Source organism: Chaetodon trifascialis, chromosome 13 (genome assembly GCF_039877785.1).
Source record: "Chaetodon trifascialis isolate fChaTrf1 chromosome 13, fChaTrf1.hap1, whole genome shotgun sequence".
Taxonomy (NCBI): Eukaryota; Metazoa; Chordata; class Actinopteri; order Chaetodontiformes; family Chaetodontidae; genus Chaetodon; species Chaetodon trifascialis.
Genome location: NC_092068.1, coordinates 17270172 through 17297819, shown reverse-complemented (window position 1 = coordinate 17297819; position 27648 = coordinate 17270172). Strand labels below are relative to the sequence as shown.

General features: G+C 42.9%; 3 protein-coding genes across 3 annotated transcripts; all 3 read right to left on the bottom strand.

Annotated features, from left to right (window-relative positions):
- Positions 1-623: 623 nt before the first annotated feature.
- LOC139341193 (bifunctional 3'-phosphoadenosine 5'-phosphosulfate synthase 2-like) lies at positions 624-12867 on the bottom strand. The gene is made up of 12 exons (XM_070977572.1): positions 12727-12867; positions 10177-10291; positions 9834-10069; positions 9482-9620; positions 9150-9268; positions 7153-7266; positions 6124-6235; positions 4010-4215; positions 3632-3767; positions 2257-2525; positions 1910-2139; positions 624-1329 (listed from the first exon to the last, which is right to left on the bottom strand). Exons 1-12 carry the CDS (start codon positions 12751-12753, stop codon positions 1188-1190), a joined length of 1845 nt encoding a protein of 614 aa, XP_070833673.1. The 5' UTR covers positions 12754-12867; the 3' UTR covers positions 624-1187.
- Positions 12868-13383: 516 nt separating this feature from the next.
- Positions 13384-20905, bottom strand: LOC139341203 (multiple inositol polyphosphate phosphatase 1-like). Its single transcript, XM_070977593.1, has 5 exons — positions 20260-20905; positions 19994-20188; positions 18018-18115; positions 17123-17253; positions 13384-14753 (listed from the first exon to the last, which is right to left on the bottom strand). Exons 1-5 carry the CDS (start codon positions 20846-20848, stop codon positions 14375-14377), a joined length of 1392 nt encoding a protein of 463 aa, XP_070833694.1. The 5' UTR covers positions 20849-20905; the 3' UTR covers positions 13384-14374.
- Positions 20906-22162: 1257 nt separating this feature from the next.
- Positions 22163-25824, bottom strand: LOC139341487 (multiple inositol polyphosphate phosphatase 1-like). Its single transcript, XM_070978039.1, has 5 exons — positions 25347-25824; positions 25100-25285; positions 24433-24530; positions 22996-23126; positions 22163-22708 (listed from the first exon to the last, which is right to left on the bottom strand). The coding sequence occupies exons 1-5, from the start codon at positions 25822-25824 to the stop codon at positions 22330-22332; spliced, it is 1272 nt and encodes a 423-aa protein (XP_070834140.1). The 3' UTR covers positions 22163-22329.
- Between the last annotated feature and the right edge of the window lie 1824 nt (positions 25825-27648).

Sequence of the window (27648 nt, the reverse complement as noted above, 5' to 3'; positions counted from 1 at the left end):
TATGAAGCCTACCGCCTGACAGAGAAACCAAAACTGACTGAACACTTTTACGCACATTAATAGCAGTTTCTTGTTTTATCTGTGTGTTGCTGCACCAGTTCTTGCCAGCAGATGGCAGCATTGCACTTTTGGCTCCGCAGTCCCAGAATGCCATTCTGCCCAGCCAACTTCAACCTTTAATCTTCTATTGATAAGCACGCACTTTGTTTGGTCAGAAGATAATGTAAAAAATATTGCGTAACCAGTGGTACCTAGATGAAATCAGGACAGAGATTTAACTGAAAAGAACAATGCATTTCATTAAAGGACATATTGTCTACACAATATCTCAGTATTAGGTGGTCACCAATCTCGAAGGCCACTGGCTATCCTCTGATGATGCAGAAATGTGTTAGTGTTTGATTAGGCGGTCACCAATGATTAACAATGACTAACAAGATCCTTTATTACTGCATTTGACATTCTTTGCCTTGCCTGCAGGTGTTTATTACATGAATGCACATCCCCACATTATAAAATCACACAAATCTCAGAGACATTTCAGGCAAAACCCAGCAAGATTTAAACAACTGCTGTTTTATAGTGCTGACGTTCGAGAGGAAGGCACTTTCACATTTAAAAAAAAAAAAACAGTGTTGCAATTCACAAGAATGTGAAACATTAACATGATGAAATAATCAACATCCATCCATGTAAAACAAACAGGCACTGTAGGTAGTGATAAAACTGAAAGTGACTTTCATTCAGGTCATACAAACGACTCGACAGTGATATAATTGGCATAAAATGCTGCAAAAATCCTTCAGGTAATTACATGTAGATATGAAAAATGATTTCCCTGTCTTGGTATGTGCTCCTAAACTTAAAAAAACAAACAAAATAAGAATCTCAAGTTACCATTAATTTATTAAAATATATAGCTTAAGTTAATATGCATATAAACATACAATGGATTTATAAATCACATAGTTTTATAGGAATGTAAAAATGTAATGATTAAACTGCTTAAGACAAGTCTTACTGATTTGATGAAGACTTGTAAAAACCCACCTCTGTCAGACTTTAGCAAACTAAAATTCATGACTCTAAATGCGTAAAACAAGACCCGATCTAAAGCAACCCCTTTAAGAACCGACTGTAATCTCTGAATAGTATGCTGCTGATTGGTGAGCAGAGCGCTGTGTTGATTACTTGTCCTTCTGAAGAGAGGTATAGTACTCGACCAACACCTTCCAGGCCTTGATGCCCATGAATCCATCCGGAGGGTTCTCTCCGCTGCGAGCCATGTTCCTCATCTTGGTTCCAGAGATGAACTCAAACTCAGCATGTCTGAGAGATCGAGGAGTGAGGAGGAGCAGCATGGAGAGAGAGGGCAGGATAGGTTATTAGATGAAATGCTGTAGACTCTTCCAATATTACAATCTTCTGATGAGGCCATCATTACGCTTGCACAGGAATACCAAAATGTGGATATAAGTACAGTAAATCTACAAGAGTGAACCTCATAATTTACAGTCAGAATCTGGGGATTTGTATTTGGATTTATTCTACAATCTGCTTGTAGTGCCAACAAGATAGGGACATGGAGTCACAGATGGTTCATATTCTCACGAATTTCATGTTTTGTATGAAAAGTTTTGGACCGATAAGTGTGTGCAGGAGGATGCAGTCTAATGCCAAATCAGAATTTCACAGCAGGTCTGGAAAAATGTGGTGAGATGTTCCAATTCCACCTAAAGTAACAGCACTAATGATCTACTTCACAATTTGCTCCAGCTTTCTTACACTTGGGTTCACGCAGGAAAAGCCTCTGCATTAAAAATACGACACGTCACGTGAAGCTCTTGATTGTCAGATTCTCAGGTCACCGAAATGCAGACTGCAGTTTGCAAGAGAACTCTTCACTCACCGCTCTGGGTCGTAGAAGTCCATAGCCTTCTTAACCTTGTTGTAGGCAGCAACCCTGAAGGGGATGATCTCCACAGAGGTGAGGCCTGGGGCCATGGTGAGGACCTTGCCACCATGGGTGGGTTCATACAGGTCCTTTTTAGTCTCAGGATGTGGCATGCCTGCTGGGTCCCGGCCAACTATGTAGAAGTTTGTTCCGGCAATCATTCTGGCTCGACAGTGCCACTGAACCTGATGAGGCATGTTCATGTGGGTTAATATTTAATCACAAATGGTAAATGGTTGAAGAGTTAAGAGCTAGGCTGATTGTAACCTCTGACTGAACCATAAGCTGACAGCAGCCCTCACCTCTGTGGGTCCGGCGTACATCATAGGCGAGGGGAAGATGGCGACAATGGTGCTGGCTGGGTCCAGGATGCCCTCCTCCAAGATGGCAGCATGCTGCTTCATCCGCCAATCCAGAGGCACATCGTCATCTTTGGTCCAGCCGCCAAGTGGGTGCAGTAGGAGGACTGGATTCTTGTAGCCGCGCTCCAGCAGACGGCGCTTGGTGTCCTGCATCAGCAGGGCGTGACCATTGTGGACCGGGTTACGCAGCTGGAATGCAAATATTGCATCTAAGGAGGACAACAAGCAGCAGCACAAAATAAAGTTTACACAAAGACAGTTTTTATAGTTATATCAGCAGTACTGGAGTACAGGGAAGCTTCATGATATGTGCAATCCAAATTACGTGCACGATATCGTGCATTTTAATAGCTGTCAGCAAACATGCTCATACTGCCTTTCACATGACTCAAATAGACTTTGTTGCATACATTTGGCATCAAAATTGCCTCTGTGTTAAAGGACAAGTCTGTTAATATTCTAGATTTTTCTTTTTGCTGACAAATCCCAGGAGAAGACCAGTGAATTAATACTGCTACAAGCATTGTGTTTGTAGCAAAACCTAATAAGACTTATTCGTCCCCGTTAAACCTCTATTGTTGTCCAGAAACTATTCAAAGCTCATCAGTGAGCCACACCGTTGTACTGAGTGACATCACACCATGACCAGGAGCACTGTTGTGTCGGTCCACACCAGCATGCCAAATCTGTAGTAGAAAATAGCCCCCAACAAATGAACTACTTCTACCTGTACCTGTGCACAGCTACTTTATAGAACATTTGAACTGGACTAAAGCATTGTTTTGGTCTTTTCATGGAGTTCGTTAACAATGAGAAAATAGAGAATACTGTCAGTCTAATCCGTTAAGTGCACATCACAGCATGCTTGCATCGGTAACAAAGCTCGACCACAGGCGCCACAGCGCGGCAAAGATGCTAAAAAACCAAATATGACCAAAATGCATACTGTATTGTGGTGTGGATAAATAAATGACACAAGTGAGTGAGTGAGAGTAAAAATAGGTGATCATTTTTACATTACGTTTCAGAAAGATCCTGTATGTCTCCCCTGATCACTGTGCACAGACCACAAACATCACAATGCAGCTTTAAATTTACCATTTTATTTCACTTGGTCCTTTGTCAAGTTCTTCTGAAAGACAAACGGCGCACTGCTAAATAAACTGCTTTCATGCTTATGTTTAGTTTTTCACCAGCTGCGATGGTTATTAGATTTACTGAAATGTCATACCAGTAGCTGCTTACAACAGCTTGTATGTCATTTCCTGTTCCCTGATTGTTACTGTAGCTTTATGAGTAATTTCTATTCTCTAACCTGCTTTCATGTCTTTGAACTTCTGCTTGAGCTCCTGTGGAGTGAGGCGGTACTGGTCAAGTCCATCGTTCCATCTGATTCGCTTCAGCACCTCCAGGTCACCACCTATCAGCCAGTCACCTCCCTCCATAACCATCTGCACAAAGTGATAAACAGATGATTACTTTTTGCCGACTCAAATATTTCCCTCTAACTGCAATTAGTATTAATGTCAGGTAAAAGCACTGCCTTTGAACTGTTTTTAATAAGGTAACATTTTCCTGTTTTGTTCACCACAAAATCACAAACAACGACGTAAACACCAGAAGATCTTACTGTCTGCACTGCAATCACGAGGTAGACATTGAAATTATAAGTGTGTGATGGATGCCTAATTACCTTAATGTAAGGGTGTTGTGGACAAGTGGTGCCCCACTGTCTGGCACAGCGCTCCTCTTTGCGGTTTTCGTAGAACTCTGGGTTCCTGAGAATAGCCACACGTGAACCCTGGTACTCAAGAGCTACAGCCGCACAGCCGGCCAGCTCCTGCTTAGCCTCAGTGCTAACAGCCAGGACGATGGGAACTGACATGTTGATGGCCCCACCTGAGACAAGGCAAAAGTTATTTCAGAATTGTTATTTACAAAAACTGTAAACACTAAGACTACTTCAGATTTACGATGGCGGATAAGCACTTAGAACAGTGATCGTCAACCAGAGGTACCCCAAGTGGTACTTCTGCATTTGCCAGGAGGCATATGATAAGATTGTGCAGAGGCGCAATTAAAGGTGCTCTTTAATTTAAAAAAAATATATCCACATATTGAGCCAATGGTAACACCTGAAGACCACAGGTGAAAGTGTGTTAAAACTACTGAGCAAGCGGGAAAAGTTATGAATGAACAGTTCAAACAGCTGAATGTAATGGATAGATCTGTAGTTAAAATAGTGATGGATGAATGATTGAAAGAGAAAACAAAGTAATGCAAAAACAGTGGAAACAGGCTCAATGATTGACACAGAAATCTGAAAGCAACAGACTGAAACAAAAAGATGACAGCAACGGATAGTGATTAAAATGTCCATCGTCTGCCACTCCAAGTGGCACCAATATTGATCGTTTATTCACTCATTCATCTTCTATACCCAACTATCCCTTTCGGGGTTGCGGGGGGGGGGGGGGTATCCCAGCTGTCAGCAGGAGAGAGGCGGGGTACACCCTGGACCGGTCGCCAGCCGATCGCAGACATACAAACATTCACGCTCACACTCACAACTAAGGACAATCTTAGAGTAACCAATTAACCTAATGAGCATGTTTTTGGTCTGTGGGAGGAAGCCGGAGTGCCCGGAGAGAACCCACGCAAGCACGGGAAGAACATGCAAACTTCACACAGAAAGGCCCTGTCCAACCCGGGGATTGAACCGGCGACCTTCTTGCTGTGAGGAACGTGCACTACCTGCTGCGCCACCGTGCCGCCCTATTGATAATTTAATTGTATGAAAAGTAAATCATAATATCCACTTTTATGTGTGTTTAAAATAAGTTCAAGGGGGGTCAGGGGGGTAGACTACAGCCACAACAGGAGATGTACACTGGCATGGTTTCATGAGTAGACTGTGCACTGACTGTTTTGAAAAATTAAGTTAATTTTGGTTTGATTAAATTTGTTTTGATTTGCTTCTCAGTCGTTTCAGGAGAAATCAGATCGTATTGAAGTGGAATCCAAAGACAAAATGACGAGCATGTTTTTAAATCAAAGGAGGACACAGCCTCTGGTCAGCTGATGGTTGGTATCTTACCCCTGCATCTGGGAGGTTGTGTTGATGGTTTTGAAGAACTGGAACGTGTGTCTTAGTTATGTGAGTTACATGAGACAGAAAGAGACAAACATTTGGTTCATATTGTCCTAAATACAGTGTCATGATCTGAGGCAGAAGCCTTTCACTGAAACCAAAGATTCATTTTGGGTTGAAAGATGCTGAAATAATGACAGAATTCAATGAAACTGTCACTTTTACACTGTCAGAGTATCTGGAAAAACTGTGTCATACAGGTAGCTGATATTCTTTCATATTCCTTTGTTTCTGTGTAAAAAACATTGCATGTTTTTTGCTTTAGGAACATGTGCAGTATGTGGTTTGCAGTGGTGATTTGTGCTTCTTTGGAACATGGATATCAACGGCTGGAAGTCTTTATTTAAATATGGTATGACTGTTTGTCATGTAATTGGCATTTTGGTTGAGCCCTCCTGCTTCAGTGTTTGTGTGTAATTCTGTTTGGAAATAAAGAAATCATTCCTACTTTTCCATTTATTCATTCATTTCTTGACTTATTTCAAAATAAATTGCACTATGATTAAAAAAACAAAGGTTCTCAGTTCGAATGGGAACGAGCAGCTCATCTGGTTCATGCTACGCTGCTGTTTGTGATTTTTAGGGCAGTGTGTCATACAGGAAATGTCCTGGCTGGTTAATAGAAGTATACAGATGAGGGTGTGATTGTCGCTCACCATCCAGCAGGCTGCCGAAGTGTAAGACCTGGAGGAACTCTCTCTCTCTCATGAAGCCCTTCAGAGGGCTAGCCCAGCCCTCTGCCAAAACCTGCACCCACTGTAGATCCAACTGTGGACAGAAGAAAAACATTCACAATAAACAGCATGAAAGATAGGCCATACTGAAAACATTTGCAAAACGCTTAACATATGCTTCCACTTCAGAAAAGCCACGGATCGCACTGCGCTGATGGCATTCAGTGTATTGTAAATGTCAGTGCACTAATCAAAGTGTGTAGTAACACTACGAATGACAGAATCAGTGAAACGCGTTTGTAAGAACGCTGGACGGTTGAAAACAGGCACAGTACCAAACTCATTGTGCTGTGTTGGAATGACACAACTGTTGATCTATCTGTGATCGATAGATTAACGTCCTCACCGAACCCTGACAAGATGGTCTGAGATAACATGAGGCACGCATAATAAAAATATGCTGGAGTTATTATACTTTCTTGGCCATGTTGCAGCTTGAATAAATGGTAGTTAACAAGTCTGCTGAACTTTCCTAACTATGTCTCGCCAAGTCTTAGGAAATGCATCAGAGCTACAGATGAAACAACACAAACCCACAAATAAAGAGTGAAATAGACAATTTGACAAGGCCCACTGAGAAAGTAGACCTGGTGGATCGATAACGGTCATGTGTTGTGCCATCATACTGTCCTGATGATTGACTGCCATAGCTTCCTTTACCAGAGCGATTGAGTGGCATCGTGCTCTAAATTCTGGAGGAAAATGAAACAGCCATTCTTCTTCTTTTGGTAGAATCGACCCGAATGGTAATTTGATAAGGCAGGCGCACTGCTGTATGCCTGGCCGGCTTTTATGCCTTTATTAGTACCCAGGCAAGTCAGCGTCAGTGCAGTTAGAGTCCAAACAGTGGGGCATGTTTATGGCTTTATCGTGAGAAGCTGCCATGTCCAGTGTGGCCCTCTGGCCCACTGCATGATAAAAAGAAGACTGTATACTGGAGTGGTGCGTCACCTTGGTAATGCTGATGGTGGGAAGCAAGTTTGCATCAGCCACAGCAAGATCCAGCTTGTTCTCCGGAACAAACAGTTCGCTCAGCTCATCCATGATCTCGCCTGGTACAATATTCTACATATGAGGAGAAAAAGGGAATATTAAGATTATAGCTGTTATTTATTCATCTTATGATTAATTTCTCGATTAATCAATTAAATGTTTGTTCTATACACTGTAGGAATTGTGTGTATGTGTGTGTGTGTGTATGTGTGTGTGTGTGTGTGTGTGGGGGGGTCTTTAGTTGAAGATGTTACGAATTGAGTCATAAATATTCTGGCTATACTTTAAGATAAGAATAAGTGAAAACAGTTGTAGCTAGATAGAATCCATAATGAGGAATGAAAGCTCAAAAATACTGAACTCATCCATTAAAAACTACAGTTTCATTTGAGGTCTACTGCAAAAAGATGTGAGGGCTGTTGTTTTAAATTAACTCCAGCTTTTCAGTGTACAGGGTACATTTCCATCATTAATTAAATGAAATACTACAACCGGTTCAGAAACAGGATTATCTTCAGGCCATCATATCGAAGATTTGTGTAAGCAGAGAGGAGCTTCTGGAGAAAATGGGAAGGTTAACAAACACTGTAAAACTCTTGACCTTACCTGCTTCACTAGTTCATTTCTTCCTCCTGTCCCCCTCCCCCTTGTCTCTCCTTCAAACTTTCACAAGGGACCATAAGTCTGCACTAACCAGTCTACAGCAGACCGGCTCTAAATGGTCTGAGAAACCATTCATAAAAATTTATGAATCTTCATTCTACTAAGGAACCATGTGTCGCTGCTCTCAAAATGTTGAGTTTGAAGGGTGAATTTATGACTTTTATTGTGTTTAGAAAACCATTAAATCAGGCACGAATTAGAGTTTCATCATCCCGAGGACTGCTGGCTTTCTGCCCTACCATGTGCTTTTTCAGATTAACATGTTGTCTCAAGTCTTATTAGTCATGATTAAAAGATGAAAAATAAACCAAGTCAACTGTACGGGCAGATAACGATAATCCCTGCTACCTGCCTTTCGGCAATTTATTAAGCAATGCACTTATGGGAACAGGACACTACCTTTACAGCATCTTTTCAAGTCATTCTGAAACATAATTAATCTCTGTCTCCATGACAAAGCAATAACAAGTTTATGTGTTTACACATTTATTTTATCAGTGACTTGGCAGCTGAAGCAGTATTTAACCACTGTGAACTCTGTGCCTGTATCTGTCTGATCTGTTGTGCATATTTACCAATGATCCTGGGGTCACAATGGCACTGGGTACAAGAGAACGTCTTCGTCTAACTGTTATTCTTACAGCGAGACCAGAGCAACACTCAGTACATACCTTTCTCTACATGTGAAGCGAGTCATTACCTATGGGTTCCTTTACACTGTCCTGCAGCGGAGTCACTTTTAAAACTACTATTTTTAACCTCTTATTTTGATACCATGTGATTTACACTGTGTGCATACGTAGTTCATTTCTTTCCCGTTGAATCATTACTTTTTGCGCCTGCAATGACCTGCTATACCTGCCAGCTGATGTCCAAAATATCACCTGCTCTGAGCGACCAAACACCACCTCACGGTCACCGTGATGTTCTCTGCCTAAATGTTACAATCCTCTCCCCTTCCATGTGAAAGTCCACGGCGCTGGAATGGAAGACCCAGAGCCTAATATAAACATCACAATCTCCTCTGTGTTTAACATCTAAAATCATTGTTTGGTTTTAAGAAGCCAACCAGTCGAGCCCATCCCTGAGGATATTGAATTTGCCTTATGACCTCAGCGGCTTGTTTGAACCGGGATATATTTTTCCGTTTGCTGGCGAACTCACAGGTATTAGCATTTGACGGCTATAATGGTGATGACGTGCGAGGCGCAACATGAACAATACAGCGGCCCATTGTGCCTTGAACATTTAGACAAATGTTGGGGGTGTATCTGACCGTCTGTTACACCCACCTGGTCCTTGAGCAGCTCCAGCACTTGGTTGAGGCACTCAGTCACTGAGAGCTCTCCTGTTTTCAGCACAAGATCTGGAGCCTCAGGACGCTCATAATTTGAGTCAATCCCAGTGAAACCTGGTGAGAAATGTAAAAACCACAACAAGAAATGTCACTGAAACCCCATCAGCACTATTTTTACTTGAATAGGACACAGTACAGCCTCAACATGAACTGAACGACCCTGTGGTTTTAGAAAGGGCTTGGCTTCACGTATGAATCACAGAGTGGCAGCACGCAAAAAACAAAAATTGGGAGAGAGTTTACTGAGGCGAACCTTGTCATACAGACCTTTGATCTCTCCGGCGCGAGCCTTCTTGTAAAGTCCTTTTACATCCCTGCTCTCGCACAACTCAAGGGGAGCGTGGACAAACACCTCAAAAAATGGCAGCCCGGCGCTCGAGTGGATCTTCCTCGCATCCTCGCGATCCTGTGGAGGAAAACAGTGCATACCTTATTTTTTAAATACAGTTTAAAGTGTTGCAGTGTATTCTGGTCTGCTGGTACTTTTGATACTGGACACAAAAATTGTGACCGCAAACCCTTTAGTCCACCAGATGTATGGTGCCAATCTTCATTTAATGTTTTTAGCGATCTAAATGGACACATATGCACCGGAAAATGATTGCAACTGTATTCTGACCTTGGTGAAAGGAGAAATGAAACTGGTGATGCACACCAGCCCGGCATCGGCAAACAGTTTGGCCACCTCGGCAATACGACGGATGTTCTCCTCGCGGTCTTCAGCAGAGAAGCCCAGATTCTTGTTCAGACCGTGGCGAACGTTGTCTCCGTCCAGCGAGTAGCAAGGGATAGCATGGGACACAAGGAATTCTTCCAGGGCAAAACTGATGGTAGTCTTGCCGGCACCAGACAAACCTGGTGGGAAAATGTGATAAGATGTGTGCAGATTAAACCTTATCTAATGTATGTGGCAGATAAAGGAGCTGCCTCATGACCTACAAGGTGGACAAGACAATATTTACCGGTGAGCCAGATGGTACATCCTCTGAAGCCTCCCCTGGTACCCACAACCTGCCCTCTCTTGCTCCGGCTGACATGGTGGGCCTGGAACACCACGTTGGTTGACCTGTTGAGATCCTAAAATAGAAGAACGCAGGCTCAGACTAGGCTCAGGCAAACTAAATTAGTTCTGGGGAATTGTTTATTATAATAAGTAGGCAAACAGGATGCGAGTGGTTTCAACATGCCATCAGAAAATGTTAAATATGCTACACAACACACGCATTCTACCTCCTGTTTGTTCTGCTTAATTTTAGCACTCTTGAAACACCCGCAGGATAACCTGTTGTGCATAAATTGTAGAGAAATACCACAGAGAAGCCTCAGGCCTGATCCTGTCATATTAGCACGTCATTTGAACAACCATGTCATAGCCTGACTGGTTTTACGCACCCAGCCCGAAGTGACTATGTGGACCAGGCTGTGGATAAATGGGGCTGTATTGACTTCTAAAGGGGAGGGGTAGAGGAGGGAGGCATGGAAGGGATGGAGGGAGGAGGAGGACTGACTGGACAATGTGTCCAGTGTGCTGCCTGCAGCCCAGCGATGATGTGGCAGTGCTCATGCCCACACGTTCGCCCTCTGCACCCACTCTCCCTTCTTCTCTACATCCATCCCATGGCTGCACGTATTGCATACTCACCCCCTGCCTCAGGCGCCACCCCCTGTGCCTTTAACCTGTCTGAAAAGACCCTCCCAGGGTTTCAGTCTCAAACTCACAATCGGCCTTTCAAGAGACATTTTCCCCACTCTCTCTCACACACAAACGCAGACGTGACTATTACAATCAGTGACCTTGACACTTTATGACTGTCTTTCAATTGGGAAGAATTTAGTGAGTTTATAAGTAACCAATCTGGGCAGAGCTTAAGATAAAAAACAGAAATCACACCAAATGACTTCGAAAAACTAACTAACAAAAGTGTGACATTCAACACTGCAGAAGAAACACGTAAATGCATACTACTGTCATCGTCATCCAGCCGCTTTAAAGTACCTCGAGCAGCATTTCAAAGCGAACCACTGCCGCAACTCACGTTATGCTGCACATGCTCTAATGATGAGCGCAACCTTCCCCAAATGACACGTATCCTACACCTTGTGCATGTACACACCCACACGAGGTGAGTGACACACAGCTCTGTCCTTTCCGAGCACAGGAGACACCTTCTCTCCTTCCATCAGCCTGCCAGCACACTGCTCCTCATCCTCGCTTCCTTCCTTTCAACAGTCATGGGGACACGATGTGTTTTTTGAGTCTGTGCGCTGCCATAAAAATCATGGCACTTCATAACTGTGGATTTATTGAAGAAAAAAACAAACAAACAAACTTCAAGACCACTCAAGTCTTAACCTCTTATTTCGTTTTAACCATTCCTCTCCTAGTTTAATTTTGCTTTTGGCATTCAAGTGTCCTGTTGAACAGCCCTTTCAGCTGCATTCCCGTGTCAGAAATGTGCTATACACTCTTGTTATTATTATTCTACCTTATATAACTCCTTTTATCATCCTCCCAGTTCTGCCTAGCCTGTATCCTGTTTCTTGGGAAATCACAATAGATAAAACCACGATAAAGTCTTCTGAAATTTCTCAGCCGAGGCCACATGTGAATAATGGAAACAGGGCTGCAACTAAAAAAACATTTTCATCAGCGATTAGTCTATCATTTTCTCAGTTAATTGTTTTGTCCAAAACCTAGTATTTCTGTTAATTGTTCTGTCTAATCAACAATTTAAGAAAGGAGAAAGAGGAGTGAAGCAAATACTACAAATATATGGAAGAAGCTGGAGGCAGAATTTGTGCTGTCTGTCTTGCTTTGTAACGTGTAATCAGTGTCACAACACTTTGAGCGATGTGTCAGTTCAGCTGTATGGGACAAAAGACACAGGACAGGTTTGTGCATGGAAATACCTTTGCAGCCTCCAATTCATGGCTTTTCTACCGTCTTATCGCGATGCTCGCGGATCTGATTCCACGTATGTTCTCTATGTTAGCAGCATCAGCCTGCCGCTTCACAGTGGCTTCTTTCTCCCCCTCCTCACAAGACGCCCGACGGTATGAATGGGCCGAATTGACATGGTTACGTTACTACAACAGCCGGTCTATTCAGAGGCAGTAGTGGAAGTGTCACACCTGGCGGTATGTTACAGTAAAGAGGCACAAAAGTTTCTTCTGCAACAGAAAATGAGCTTTTACAGCGACAACCCTGCGGTCCCTTGAGGGGAAAAAGCCAACTGATTGTGCCCACTTTTCACCGCTTTTTCTGCGCGATCGCATCAGACCTCAGTGGTAAGAGGATCGCCAATAAGAGGAACATAAAGCAGACAGTCACAGTGAGATTGTGTACGAATAGGACACTTGTTTTAACGCACATCTGGGAGGAGTTTTCCCATGGCGCTCGAGCGCTGGCGGTTCACACTTTGCTGCACTTTCTGACATACATTTGAGGCTAATCTGATGACAGCTTGTATCTGAGTTGTTTCTCTCTTCCCATGATCTCTACATCTACTTACCGTACGAATCTTTTTCACTCCGGACATTTCGCACGACGGCTGAGCACCGGGCTCGGACACACAGAGGCCTGGATCGGGGGGGAGTCTGCCGCTCGCTCGAGATGTTATCACCAAACTTTCGCCTGCGGTAAGTTGATCGAAGAAGACGAGGGTTTTTAAAAGGGACTTCCAAGACACGTAGCATTCCGCTGGCCCAGCCTCCTCCTCCGACGTCCATAAATCTGCATAATTTGCAGCGTACCAGCCAATACTAAAGCATAACGACATGACGGGGCCGAGCGCTGAAACCGGCAGAACTGGGCTGGAGTTTGCAGTTAAACACGATATTCAATTACAGTACTGTTAAACAGAGACGCGTACCACTAAAATACACCCTTACTGTATGAGTTGCTCATATTATGACAGTTCCGCAAGATTACAGGCTGCTATTACTCTCAACTCAGGTTACCAAAAAATCTATAAGTTCCCATATTGAACTGAGCTGAACCCTTGAAAACATTAATTAATTAGCTTTTTTCAAATAACCGCTGAGAGTTAGCTTGCTAAAAGCAGCTTTAAAGCTAATGTCAGTTACGCTAGCTTAAAGGTTTAGGTTAACGTTGCTCTCTCTGCTGGGTGGAAATGTTCCCATTTCAGTGATGTTTTTCAGCCCACGTTAAGTAACCTCGCTTTATTGTTAACCGAGTAAATGGGGACAGAATAATAAATGCTCCAAACATGACATTAGGCGTAACGTTACTGGGTGTGCTCATGAGAGGAGTAGGCGGACACACGAGCATTTTCCAGCTGTGAGAAGAAACATCTGCTGTGAGAGTTAAAACACGGCGAGTCGTTTGAGAGTGCGAGTAATTCGTTTGATTTTCCATATTTACTAATGCATTGTGAAAAGTCTGCAATTTTACGTATGAGTAAGTCATCAGTGAAGGGTTTTAATCCATCTAGTCTGCAGTTGCAAATGTTAGTAGTGTATTTAGGAAAACCTGTAAAATCAATTTGCTCTTTTTACAGGCCTATAATTGATTGAAGCATCAGTAAATGATTAATTACCCATTGATGAACTAATTAGTGGCAACTGACAAACCCTGTAGGGGGACTTATTCGACAGTGGCACACAAAAAAACTTTAAGACATGATCATAGGAACTGATTTCAGGAAGGCTGATTTCAGGCTGTTTTCTTAATGCAGCTATTCAGCTGTCATAAATAGCTATGTTGCTAAATAAATAAATGCAGCACTATAAAGCATGCTCAGGATGTCCATACTCCAACACAACATGGAAAATCAGTACACTCCAAAAACACATTCTTTAATTCCTGTTCTATCGTGTGCATTAATGGAAATAAACCTTGAGAATGAGCACTATAGAAGTAGTAATACTGTGATGATACAGAAATGAGATTCCTAGCCTGGGATCATGGCCTATTTCAGAGACACCAAATCTGTCTTTTCTCAAGTATAACAAAAAAAAAAGAAGTGAAAAATGCTAAAAACGCTAATAAGGCCAGTTCAAACTGTGATTTGTTCATGGTTTGCACAGGGGAAGCATTCAGCCTAAGATGCTCCCATTACAACCACAACTTTCACTCCATTTTGCAAATAAAGCCACTTTAATGTCTTCTTTTTCAGATTCTGTCTTATTGGCCTAAACCTAAGCAGGATGCTTGAACAGCTGACACTCCGTCTCAAAGTCACAGCCTTGGAGCAGTTCCCTGTAGTGCTCTTTGACATCCTCATAGAGCGGCACGGAGGCCCTCGGGTCGGTCAGACCGGGGAATGTCACAGGCTTCTCATTGAGCAGTGGCTGCAGTCTCAGGTCGCCTCCTCCACAGTCGTACAGCACCAGGACTAAGTTAGCTGCATAGGGCAGCATGTTGCTGGTGCGGAAGGAGCGTTGGGTCTGTGAGGCGTAGTTGGTGGACGTCAGGGCAGCGCTGTCCTTGAAGAAGCCCAGGAGAGTAAGCAGGGGTAGAATAGTCTCGGCATGGCCGACCTGGACCGTCACAGCTTCAGTCACCTGCTGGCCTGACCTGACATACAGGACAAACAACATCTGTTTCAGGTCTAACGCAGAATGAGCTGTGACGAAGTGATCTCTGGCTCCTGTTTCTCAAACGTGACGATCGCTCATTAAACATCTGTGGGTTTTTAGTCGGACAAAACGAGACATTTGAAGACATTTGGCCCTGCGCATTTTAGTTTTAACAACTTTCTAACAATCGATAATCGAAATAATAAATTCATTAATCAATCAATTAATCAATCATTCAACCTTGGCAGATTCCACATGAAAATGTGGATTCATGGCCCTACATTTATACAGAAACTGATTTTGGTCAGTGGTCAAGGGAGAAAAAGTGGCTTATTTGTGCAGACAAATTTAGGAAAGGAATAGTGATGTCTGAGTGAAGGAGAACTGTCATTTTCTCTCCAGCCTTACTTAAATTAAAGTTGTAAATTGACTGTAATTAGGAAAGCTGAATTATAGACTCATTTCACCAGACTAAAAGGAAATAACTACATGAAAACACACAAGATATAACAACAACACAGTCTGTGCGGTAACTGCTTTCCACTCAAGGTTTTACTTTGGAGGTTTAAGGGCCTTGGTCAGCAAATGGACCCGAGGGCCAGAATGGAGACACATGCACTTCATGAGAAATCTCATTCCTGATGAAGGTCACCTCATTCAAAACAGATCTGTATGCCGATTTGCGTCTTGCCATTGGATCACATCAGCCACATACCTGCTAACATGCGGATATTCTGACCCATGCCCACTCAGCAGTCATTACCGCATCATCACATAAATATGACAACACCCATCTGTGAACTCTGCCTTCGTTCTGATCTCAAGAACACACACTTGAACAGTTTCACAGACACATGAACACCTGCCAAAGCACACACATACGCACACACACATAGACAGACTGACTTGATGGAAACAATACCAGCTTCGCTATCGCAGCTGGTAATAAAGCAACCTAAGCATACAGCACATTGTACAATTTGATCCCACTGGAAATTAATGTTTACTTGCTTGCCTTTGGCCTGTTTTTCCATACTTCATACACATATCTCCATGCACTGGTACATATTTGTTGTGCTGTCCTGAGATATTGTTATGAATGTCCCAGAGGTTTTGTCTATTCGTCCTTCTTTCCTGAGCATGCTACCTAGCAAGTTTAGCATTCCTGTGCTTGACTCACTAAACAATGCACCTTGTCAGCAATACTGATTTACTCCCCTTTAAGATCCCACATCCCAGACCAGGTCTTATTCTCTCCGCTCAGTTCCTCTACTCTGTTGTCATACCACACGCAAAGAAACAAACCACATACACACACACGCACGTTTGTGCAGCTATCCTTGTTAGGACATTGCACTGAGTTCCATTCACTGTGGACAGGCTGACCCTAACCTTAACCTAACCAACTTACCCCGAAACTTCATCATGTTCTTGCCAAACGACTGATTATTTATCTCATTTAATGAGCCAAAAATGACACATACATTTATGTATTTTTGTACATTCCTTATATAAAACGAGGGAATATTTCAGCAAAACATATAAAGTGCCTTCAAAATTGGCCCCTTTTCCCCCTACTTTGTACCCCCCTGCTTCTAGCGCCCTTACTCGGACATCACTCATCTTCGAACTCTGCCTTCATTTTAATCTCAAGTACACCTGTGTGGTTCCATGGCTGCATCTTGCACGATTGTGACGCTATTGCCTTGACAAAATCCGTTCACAGACAGACATATCCACCTGGCAAAGAGCTTAAAACCATTTCTGTGGTAGTTCCTGCTACTGTAGGTGTCTCCAGGACCACATTGTTGCTACAATGATGCATAGACGCACACACAAGGTGACAACAATACCAGCCATGCTGTCACGACTGGTAATTATAATGGAGCAAGAACAGTCTGTTCATCTGTGTGCCTGTCTTTGACTGAATGTAGGACTTTAACCAGTTGAACAAGTTTTAACTTGTCCTCTATGCATTGTTTACTTGTTTGACTGTGGTATCACACATTTATTGAGATTCAAGTGATACATTCAGTCATATGTTTTAGATTCATTATATTTTCCATTAAGGGAACCACCTCGCCCTCCGGTTAGCCTTCGGGGCTACACTGGCTCAGTCAGTATCACACTGATAGACACAGACATTAATGTGTATGTAATGGCATAAACGAAGACTCGAAATCACGGCTGAAACTAGCAACATGTGCATCATGCATTATTGGTGTAAGGAATAATTGGATTAAGTTTTCTGTCTTTAGCTTCTATGTTGCAAAGAACTAAGAGACAGATGAAGGCATCGTTGGCTTTTTTTTTTCAATACTGATGTTAGAATATAATAATATTTCAAGAATATTCAGTTTTACTCACCTGCTCTCGCTGGCAGCTTTGTCCAGTCGACTAAACAAATCATGGAAGAGGATGCAGCTCGACTTGCTGTTAATATCATAACCATAGCTTCTTTTCCAGAATTGTTTCAGGTCATTTGCATACTCCATAACCTGTTGAACAGATAGCAAAAGTCAGCGCTCGTTCAGATGTAAGATTAGGTTTAAAAAAAAAACAAAAAAACAGTAATCTGTCAATCTTTTGTTATGCAAGGTACCATTTCAGGCTACCTGAGTGTTAGGTCAGCTTGTAACACAAGACACAAAACACTCTTTGTGTCACGAATAACAGCTTCCCAATGAATGAATACTGTGGCAAAGCAGAGAAAGCATTGCTTACTGCTCAGGCAAGTCTTTCTCTAACGTGACCCTGCAAACATTTCTACCCCCCCCCCCCCTTTTTTAAATGCATTTGATTGTTCATAATGCAGATTGCACAGGAACAACGAATGCAACACATGTAATATTGGATATCTCGGTGAAACTCAATTCCAGCCCCTGTCCAGGATTAAAAACAAACAAGTAGATAAACAGTTGTTGCCCTACTAAAGTGTCTTTGGTGACATTGTTCCTCCCAGGACTTGACGGTCTTGGACTGATGGTGCTGGATTCATCTAACATGATTAGACAGGTCTGTTCGTTTGCTTTAGCATATGGTGTTGCCCGAGAGGGTTTGATCCATCTTTTTAAGGCTAGAGGGGCTGATGTGTGCTCAGTTCAGTACATTCAAATGAGCACTTGATGTTATTGAAAGCTAAACATCTCCTCCAACCCTCATGATGAAATCTTACCTGCACGCTTTTAAAGATTCATTCATGCAGACATTTGATGGCACTAGCACATTAAACCTACAATCATTAAATAGCTGAGGCCCGTACCTGTGCATCGACCTCATCAAACAGCCGGCACCAGGGAGAGTTCACAGTCTTAATGGCAAACTCATAAGCACACAAGTAAAATCCAGCTTCGGCCATATCTGGAGGAGAAAAGTTGCAGTGATATGTTAAAAAATCATAAAATCAAACAAGCCAGGCAGCCATTAAAACAAACACCACAAAAAGCACTGACACGTGGCACAATTTGCCTTGAAACTTAAAAACCATATCAATACATATTAATATACAATACTAATTAGAAAAAGCTCCACCTACTGTGCAAATACTCACTGTGAAACATGACTTATGGGACATTTGCATTCTATACCCGCCAGCACTGACTACTCTACTTTCACTCATTTTTGTGGTGTCATCAAATATTTGAGTGGATTCCCAGCATGTTACTGGTAAACACCTCCTCCCTCCCTGACTCACATCAAGTTGCAGACAGGTCAAACAGATCAAGAGACGATGCCATTGCCTAAGCCCTCCACACTGCCCTCTCCCACCTGGACCACAGGAACACATATGTGAGAATGCTATTCATTGACTATGGATCAGCATTCAATTCGACTGTGTCTTTCAAGCACGTCATTAAACTCAGACACCTGGGACTCAACACCACCCTCTGTGACTGGATCCTCAGCTTCCTGAAGGAGAGCCCCCAGGCTGTATGAACAGGCAGCACCACATCCTCCACCCTGACTCTCAACACCGGTGACCGTCAGAGCTGTGTGCTCAGCCCTCCCCTGTATTCCCTGTTCATGCATGACTGCGTGGCCACCCACAGCTCCAACACCATCATCAAGTTCGCTGACGACACCGCAGTCATCAGCCTGAACATTGGCGACGATGAGATGGCGTACAGAGATCAGAGTGCTGACATCTTGGCGCCAGGACAACAGCCTCCATCCTAATGTAAGCGAAACAAAGGAACTAATTGTGGACTAGGGGAAACAACAGGGAGAAGGACACACCCCCCACACATCAATGGGACTATGGTGGAGAGAGTATGCAGTTTCAGGCCTGCCACACCAACATCATCACAGAGACAGTGAGACAACCGCTCTTCCTCCTCCACAGGTTGAGGAGGCTCGACGTGGACTCTGGGATACTCTGCAACCTCTACATGTAAATAATTGAGTGCATCCTGACTGGCTGCGTCACCGTCTAGAATGACAGTTGCACCACCCTCAAACATAAGGCATTACAGAGGGTGGTGAAAACTGCTGGGTTCATCACCAAGATGGAGCTGCCGCCCACGGAGGACCTCTATATGCAGGAGGGCAGAAAGAAGACCAACGGGATCATCAAAGACCCCAACCACCCTAGCCAATGACTGATGTACCTGCTGCCATCCTGCAGACAGTACCGCTGCACCAGGCTCAGAGACTTTATATCACTATTACTCACTGTAATATTTTTTTTTTTTTCTGGCTTTGAACACCCACCAGCCAACACCAACAGATACAAACACTCCTTCCTACCTTCAGCCATGTCACAGCTAATAGTTTAAGGTAGCACAATCATCCAAACATACTTTGTAAATATTGCTTTGCTTTCCTTTAGCAGTACTTTATGTTTTACTTGTCATTATATGTTGCATTTATTTGCCTTGTGTGCTTCTTGGATATTGTGTGATGTTGCGTGTTATTGCTGTTTTACTGCTGCACATCAAATCACGCCTCTCGGGACAAATAAAGTTCTATTTGAGTTGACTTGACTGCGTATCTTCCTAATAAATACAATTCAGTTTTCCCGTTTATTTCTTCCTTTAGTGCTACTTTCAAACACTTTGTTCTGTTTTACTGCCTACTGTGTTTTATCGTTGAATATTTGTTGATGAGTGATCTGTGTGGGCAGGGTGCTCCGGCTGCATTTCAGAGTACAATCCTGTATTGTGGAATGCCCATAAAAGCTGAACCTTGAACCTTTACGATGTGGTAATGATATATTGATCTGGCCAATCCTCCACTGACCATCTGTGATGTCATTGTAGGGGACTCCGAGGCGGTCTGCGATCTTCTCCTGGACCCTCGTCATCTCTGGACCCTGCCTGAACCGGTCCACCTCGGACAGAGCTGACGGGTTGTTATCGACTTCCTCCACAAACCTCGTGCACTGGTCAAAAAACCTCATCAGAGCATCATTCACCGCGTGGTCAAACTCCTCATCTGGAAAGGGAACAGGTCATATTGAAAACGCACGTGGGTGGTGAATCCCGAACACGTCATCAAGGTCATACCTGTGATGGCCCACAGCTCTGTCAGTCCTGCCTTGAAAGACAGCGTGCTGTTGACACACCTGTGCTTTGAGCTGGTTATGAATTGGATGAATCCACCTCGCAGCTTCTCCTCTGAAATCAGCGAGGGGAACAGCTTTGACAGCCTGATGGCCAGATGCCTGTGGTCGTTCACACCTTTCTGGACGAGCCGGCCGTCCATGTCCTCGGTGTACCACATCGTCCACTGGGTCTGGATCTCGCGCAGCCAGCTCTCTTTACCCACCGCGCGACTCTTGACCAGCTCGTAAAGCTTCTGCATCTTCTTGACGTTTTTGCTCGTCGGGTACCTTGTGCCGTGCCGTATGATGGCTGTCAGATGAATTTCGCGACATTGCGCGGACGGTGGCTGTAAAATCGATCTGTTTACAGCGAGTATGTCCTCTATGAGATAAGGGTTCACTTCCTCGTACCTCCCTTTCGTGGTGAAATACTTGGCGATTGCTGGTATGTTTGGGTTGTCCTGAAGCTCCACATCGTTACGGAAGCAGCAGCAAACGTGGACCGCGGAGGTGAAATAAAGAGCGATGAGTTTCCAAACAGCGGCCGGCATGATGCAGCCCGAGAGCTTGTACGTGTGGCCGCGCGCACCCCCACCTCGGAGCTGAAACGGAGTGACGTCACCGGTCGCACTCTTCCACCAATCACAGACGCTCTGAGCAGCGACATAAGCCTGACCCCAAACTTTTACGTAATAGACAATAATGGACATTGACCACTTTTAACCACATTACCGCTGGCTAAGTATGACTGTTCCTCTGTACATTTTATTAACATAAGTGTTCTCAACCCCTGACTTGACCATGTTTGAAGAAACCATTTTTATAAGATCTAAGTAACGCCATAAAACATGCCCTGGAGTCAGTGGAAGACGGACTCTTTTACAGGTGAAAGTCCTGCATTCAAAGTTTTAATTAAGTGAAAAGACAAAAGGGAAAGTACACATCATGCAGATCGGGCCATGCCAGGGTAATGTTTATTATACTGTTGCATTATAATTACTGATTCATTAATGTGTTAATCACTGTAATGTTGTAGTTGGTAAAGGTGGAGCTAATTGCAGTCACTTTATATACCACTGGGTATCCATCAATATCATCCTTTATTCTTAATAATATATCGTAGTTCATTTTTTTTCCTATGTTTTATATGATCTGCAAAGTAAGTAAAGTTATTAAATGAATGTATTGGAGTAAAAACTACAATATACCCTCTAAAATGCAGTGCACCAGAAGTTTAAAGGAGCAGAAAATGGAAATACTCAAAGTACAAGTACCTTAGAGTTGCACTTCAGTACCGTATTTCAGTAAATGTACTTAGCTACTTTACAGCACTGCTTGGAGTTGGAGTGTATTGTGAGATTTGCAGCACTGCTCTTCAGTGGTGGAAGAGGTGGTCAGGACCTTTCCTTCACTTAAAGCACTAAAACCACAGTGTAAAACCATCGTCAGTTTCATGGTTTCATGGTACTTGGTTTCACATGTCTGCCTTTGTGACTGGTATAATATGACACTGCTAATACTGATGCATCAAAGTATAAACACTTTCCTGCTGTAGCTAACTGAGGTGGACCGAGTTACCAACAAACTCATTTGACCCCTACAAAGAATAAAAAGATAAAGCTGAGGGGTTGTAAGATGAATAACCAATGCTTTAATCTTTAACAGTGTGTTGTATTTCAGAAGTTTATTGTGTGTTTTGTCATAATCAGTAGCTAAAGCTCTCAATAAACGCAGAGGATCTCAAACCACAGTATCTCACTCACTCACTGAGTGGAGTACAAGCATAACATAGCATAAAATATGTCAATATATACAGTACTAGAGTGTACTTAATTACAGTTATTTAACAAAAAAAAAGTGAAAAATGCTAAAAACGCTAATAAGGCCAGTTCAAACTGTGATTTGTTCATGGTTTGCACAGGGGAAGCATTCAGCCTAAGATGCTCCCATTACAACCACAACTTTCACTCCATTTTGCAAATAAAGCCACTTTAATGTCTTCTTTTTCAGATTCTGTCTTATCGGCCTAAACCTAAGCAGGATGCTTGAACAGCTGACACTCCGTCTCAAAGTCACAGCCTTGGAGCAGTTCCCTGTAGTGCTCTTTGACGTCCTCATAGAGCGGCACGGAGGCCCTCGGGTCGGTCAGACCGGGGAATGTCACAGGCTTCTCATTGAGCAGTGGCTGCAGTCTCAGGTCGACTCCCCCACAGTCGTACAGCACTAGGACTAAGTTAGCAGCATAGGGCAGCATGTGGCTGGTGCGGAAGGAGCGTTGGGTCTGTGAGGCGTAGTTGGTGGATGTCAGGGCATCGCTGTCCTTGAAGAAGCCCAGGAGAGTAAGCAGTGGCAGGAGGGTGTCTACATGGCTGATCTGGACCGTCACAGGTTCAGTCACCTGCTGGCCTGACCTGACATACAGGACAAACAGGGTTCACAATTTAACAGAGCCCCTGCTGTAACACTGAAGGAGCTGTGGATTGAACACAGACCAGTGTTTTGGATGCTTAATCTTTAATAGATGATTTATAAATCTTTCTTTTTTGACAACAGGATGAAACTTCCAAACAGAATGAAAGAGCAACAGTAAAACAAACAAGACTGAAGGACAAGCAGATAAAATCAGTGATACCTGTAATTGTTTCATCTATTCCCCTCAGAGTTTTTGGACTGCAGGTCACTTTAAAAGTTCACTTGCTTGTTCTCGCTAGCTGCTTTGTTCAGTCGGCTAAACACGTCATTAAAGAGCCTGCAGCTTGACTTGCTCTTAATATCATAACCGTAGCCTCTTTTCCAGTATTCCCTCAGGTCACTGGCATACTCCATTACCTGTTGGTGGGCATCCCAGTTTAGCAACCTGTTTTGCATCCTGCCAGATGAGGTTTCAGGCAGTGTCAGGTCAGTTTGTAACACAAGACACAAAGTGCTCTTTCTTATGCACACAATGCCAAAGGGTCTCCTAGTTAATGAAAAGTGTAACAAAACACTTTTCAAAACAGTTTGCTTCCAAATGTATATGCTGGAACAAGCCACTGAAGTTAATTATCAATAAAAATAGTGTTTTTTAAAGTAATAAAGTTATTTATTTACATTCCTAAAAAAAGAAGCAATAGGATACATAGATGATTTATATAATGCTGAAGGCACAGAGTCCCTCTGACCTAGATATGACAGAGCTGTTTGTTTGCATTGTCCTGTTTGTGTTGGATCCAATAGTTGGTTTAGTTTCTGTGCCCTCACATCACCTGTGCACATCTCGCCGGCCTTAAATGCCCATCTGATCAGGTGAAGTGCCTCTCTGGTTAGCCACTTTACTAAAAAATTTCCTGTTCTGCACTTGGTGATAAATCCATCCATCCATCCATTTTCTATGCCGCTTATCCCTTTCGGGGTCGCGGGGGGGCCGGAGCCTATCTCGGCTGTCAACGGGCGAGAGGCGGGGTACACCCTGGACCGGTCGCCAGCTGATCGCAGGGCAACATACACACACCATTCACACTCACACTCACCAATTAACCTAATGAGCATGTTTTTGGTCTGTGGGAGGAAGCCGGGGTGCCCGGAGAGAACCCACGCATGCACGGGAAGAACATGCAAACTTCACACAGAAAGGCCCGACCCAGGAATCGAACCCGCGACCTTCTTGCTGTGCGCCTTGGTGATAAATAGCCCAATAAATAAATGAACTTGTGATGGTGAAACGGGAGACAAATTTGCTGGCAGTGTTGCAGAGTGTAGACATTTTGAAATACAGGGCTGTGTCACGGTGTGTAATACACCTTTTTCACAGAGGGAATTTTAAAAGTTGAAATAATAAATGAATTATGGCTGCATTCCATTTGGCTACTTCAGTTTCAGGGTCCTTGTACTGTGCTTGTCGGCTCATTTGTGACTTACTGGGACACTTGGATAGAACTGAGCCTTTGCTAATATTATCGGAAACACCTGTGATTTTTCTGTTATGACAAAAATCTGTGAAAAAGGCCCATTGTGCAGGAAGATGGTTCTCACTGCAATAAATAAAAAATAAATCAACTTCAAGGAAATATCATATATCCCCTGTCTGACTTTGATCAGCCTCAAAAGCATCATTAAGCGAAGCATTTGACGGAAGTTGATCATTAACTGCTCCTACCTTTGCATCGACCTCATCGAAGAGCTGACACCAGGGGGAGGTCACTGCCTTGATTGCAAATTCATAAGCACACAAGTTAAATGCAGCCTCAGTCAAATCTTCAGGAGTGTAAAACATTTGGTGGTGACATAACACAGAAATTGCAGCAGTTTTAAAATCTGAAATGCCGCAACAGTGACATCCTTGAAAAATTAACTGGAAAGCCCTCAGCGCATACTTCCACTTTAAGCTTCAGAGGTTAATTATTGCAACCTTTTGAAGCCATACCTGTAAAGGTTCACTGCCGCTCTCCTTACTTCAAAATTAGAAAAATGGCTCCACCTAGTGGACATTGACAATTTTACTATCATTGTGTTTAAATTGATGTGTAACAGCTGATATACAGTATCTAATCTATAAGCACGGATATAAAGCCTCTTTCAGGCTGTGACACAGATTCAGTACTGTACATTTAAAGGCAAATGTACTCAAGAATTGGGAGTCTTTTCATATGGGGATCTGTAATATACCTGACACACCTATAGTTTTGATCAGTCATTTAAGAAATGCAGTTTACAGAATGGAACCACTGAGGGCAAGGATCCTTGAAAGATATGACAAAGTCTGAATACTATAGAATCCATGAACACATCCAGAAGTGTAAGTGTAATGTTTATGTAGATATGACCATGCGTGATGAGACTGTATGGGACTCTGAGACGGTCTGCAATCTTCTCCTGGACCCTCCTCATCTCTGGTCCCTGCTTGAACTTGTTGACTTCTACCACAGCAGACGTGTTGTTATCAACTTCCACCACAAACCTGGCGCACTGGTCAAAAAACCTTATCTGGGGAGGAAGAGAGGAACAGGTCATATTGAAAATGCATGCAAATCATAATGCTGTATCATATCATCAAGGTCATACCTGTGATGGCCCGCAGCTCTGTCAGTCCTGCCTTGAAGGACAGCGTGCTGTTGATACACCTGTGCTTTGAGCTGGTTATGAATTGGATGAATCCACCTCGCAGCTTCTCCTCTGAAATCATTGAGGGGAACAGCTTTGACAGCCTGACGGCCAGATGCTTGAGGTCATTCACACCTTTCTGGACGAGCCGGCCGTCCATGTCCTCGGTGTACCACATCGTGCATTGGGTCTGGATTTCATGCAGCCAGCTTGCTTCACCTGAAGCATTGTGCAGGACGATGTTGTAGAGCTGCTGCACCTCCTTAATGTTTTTGGTCGTTGGGTATCTTGTGCCGTGTCTTATGATGGCTGTCAGATGAATCTCTTGACATTGTGCAGATGGAGGTTGCAAAATAGACCTATTTACAGCAAATATGTCCTCTATGAGATACGGGTTCACTTCCTCGTATCGCCCTTTTGTGTTGAGATATTTGGCAATTGCTGGCATATCCAGATTGTCCTCAGGATTCACATCATTGAGTAAACAGCAGGAGATGGTGAGGAAATGAAAGACAATGAATTTCCAAAGAAAAGTCTGCATGATGCACTCAGGAAGAGTCTTAAAAGGCAGCTGTCCGCAAAACCTTGGCGAACCTGAAACATTTGTGTGGCCACATCCCAACAGGGACTGTGCAGAGTCCAGTCCAGTTTGCTTACCCCAATTTCCTCACAGCAGCACAACCTGAAATGTAAACACATTTTGTGCTTGCTATCGACATCAAAGAAATAATTGAAAGGGTGAAAATGGATAATGAAACTAAATACAGAAGTATTGTCAGTTTATAAAGATGTCTTGTGGAGCATAATCCAGCCCCTTCCTGTAATTGTTGTTTCATTGTTTGTATTGCAAAATTGGCAGCAAAGCTCATCTTTCACAAAAACGTGTGTTTGTGACATGTTTTCATGTCTTACGGCATCACTGTAAACCTGTTTTGCAAGGAGACAGTGTTTGTTTTACCTACGCTCTGACCACAGTTTCTTGGTTTGACAGCACCTCTGTTAGGCACACAAACACTCATTATCACAGCTCGAAATGACATGGAAATAAAACAAGATAAAACTTTATTGATCCCACACAGGGGAAATTCACTTGTTGCAAGGTAAGAAAAAAGAACAAGTAGAACAAATAGACAACAAAAAGATACAAAATCAAATCAACTAGAGATGCTATGTACATTATATAGAAAAGAGTAAAAGTGTAAAAACAATATTGCCTTGAGAAAAATGGCTCTCTTTCACAGTGGATTTTGAATTGCACACGAGGAAAATATGAATAATAAAACAATACATTGCACAAGATGACTTGCACAGAAGTCATGAATATTCATGCATGATGACATAAATAATAAAGTAGTGCAAAAAGTACGTTTGGGTGATGTCAACATCAGCACTGTGGTACGTTCAGTCGTTTCACTTCAACTGCTTTCAGATAAAAGTGACACTATTAAGCATTCACCACCTTCCAGTGCAAGAGCTCATCAAGCTGCAGCATGAAATGGATATTCAAAGAAAATATGTCCTTATGCAGAACAGTGCAGGTTGACTGACCTTGTCATTTATTTCCCATCCACTCCACATTATTAATGAGTCACTGTGATGCTTGTTTATTGTTCTCCCTTGATGCTGTTTGGTAGAAAATCAGTCTTAAAGCTATATTTCACTTTTTCATTTCATAGCCTTACACCTCATATTTAACTCATATTAGTCTATCCATTGGTAAAAAAAAAATTCTGTCATTTCAATATGCCTGTTTAGACCCTATAAGATGCCACTTGTTTATCAGAATTCATTGAGTTGTTATGTACTAGGAGCTCCACAAGTGCAAGACCCCCATCTACAGATTTTGACATCATGTATGATCAAAGTCTTGCAGGGACTGAAAATGATCTAGTCTCATTTAAAAATGGTGTACATACAGTAGATATTAACATGCATAGCTCTTATAACAGGCAATAAGATGATGAATAACTTCATTTGTGTTAAGAGTTTTCAGTTTTGGTTAGTCTGCACTGGAATTTCTGGTAATAAAGTGCAAAATCTACAGTGTCCTGCAGAAGTCCCATGCAGTGGTCAGTCAATTCAAAACCTCAATACGCAAGAGGAATAAATATGTGCAAAGGGTCTGCAACAAGCAAGTACTGGGATGATCTGGCCTGGAGCCAATCAAAAACCGAGTCACGGCCTGTGCTTGGTTGTAAAGATTTTTATGATTTGTCAGAGCCTAGAACAAAAATGTCATGTTAGTTGGAGACAATTCTATGAGGTGCAGGTC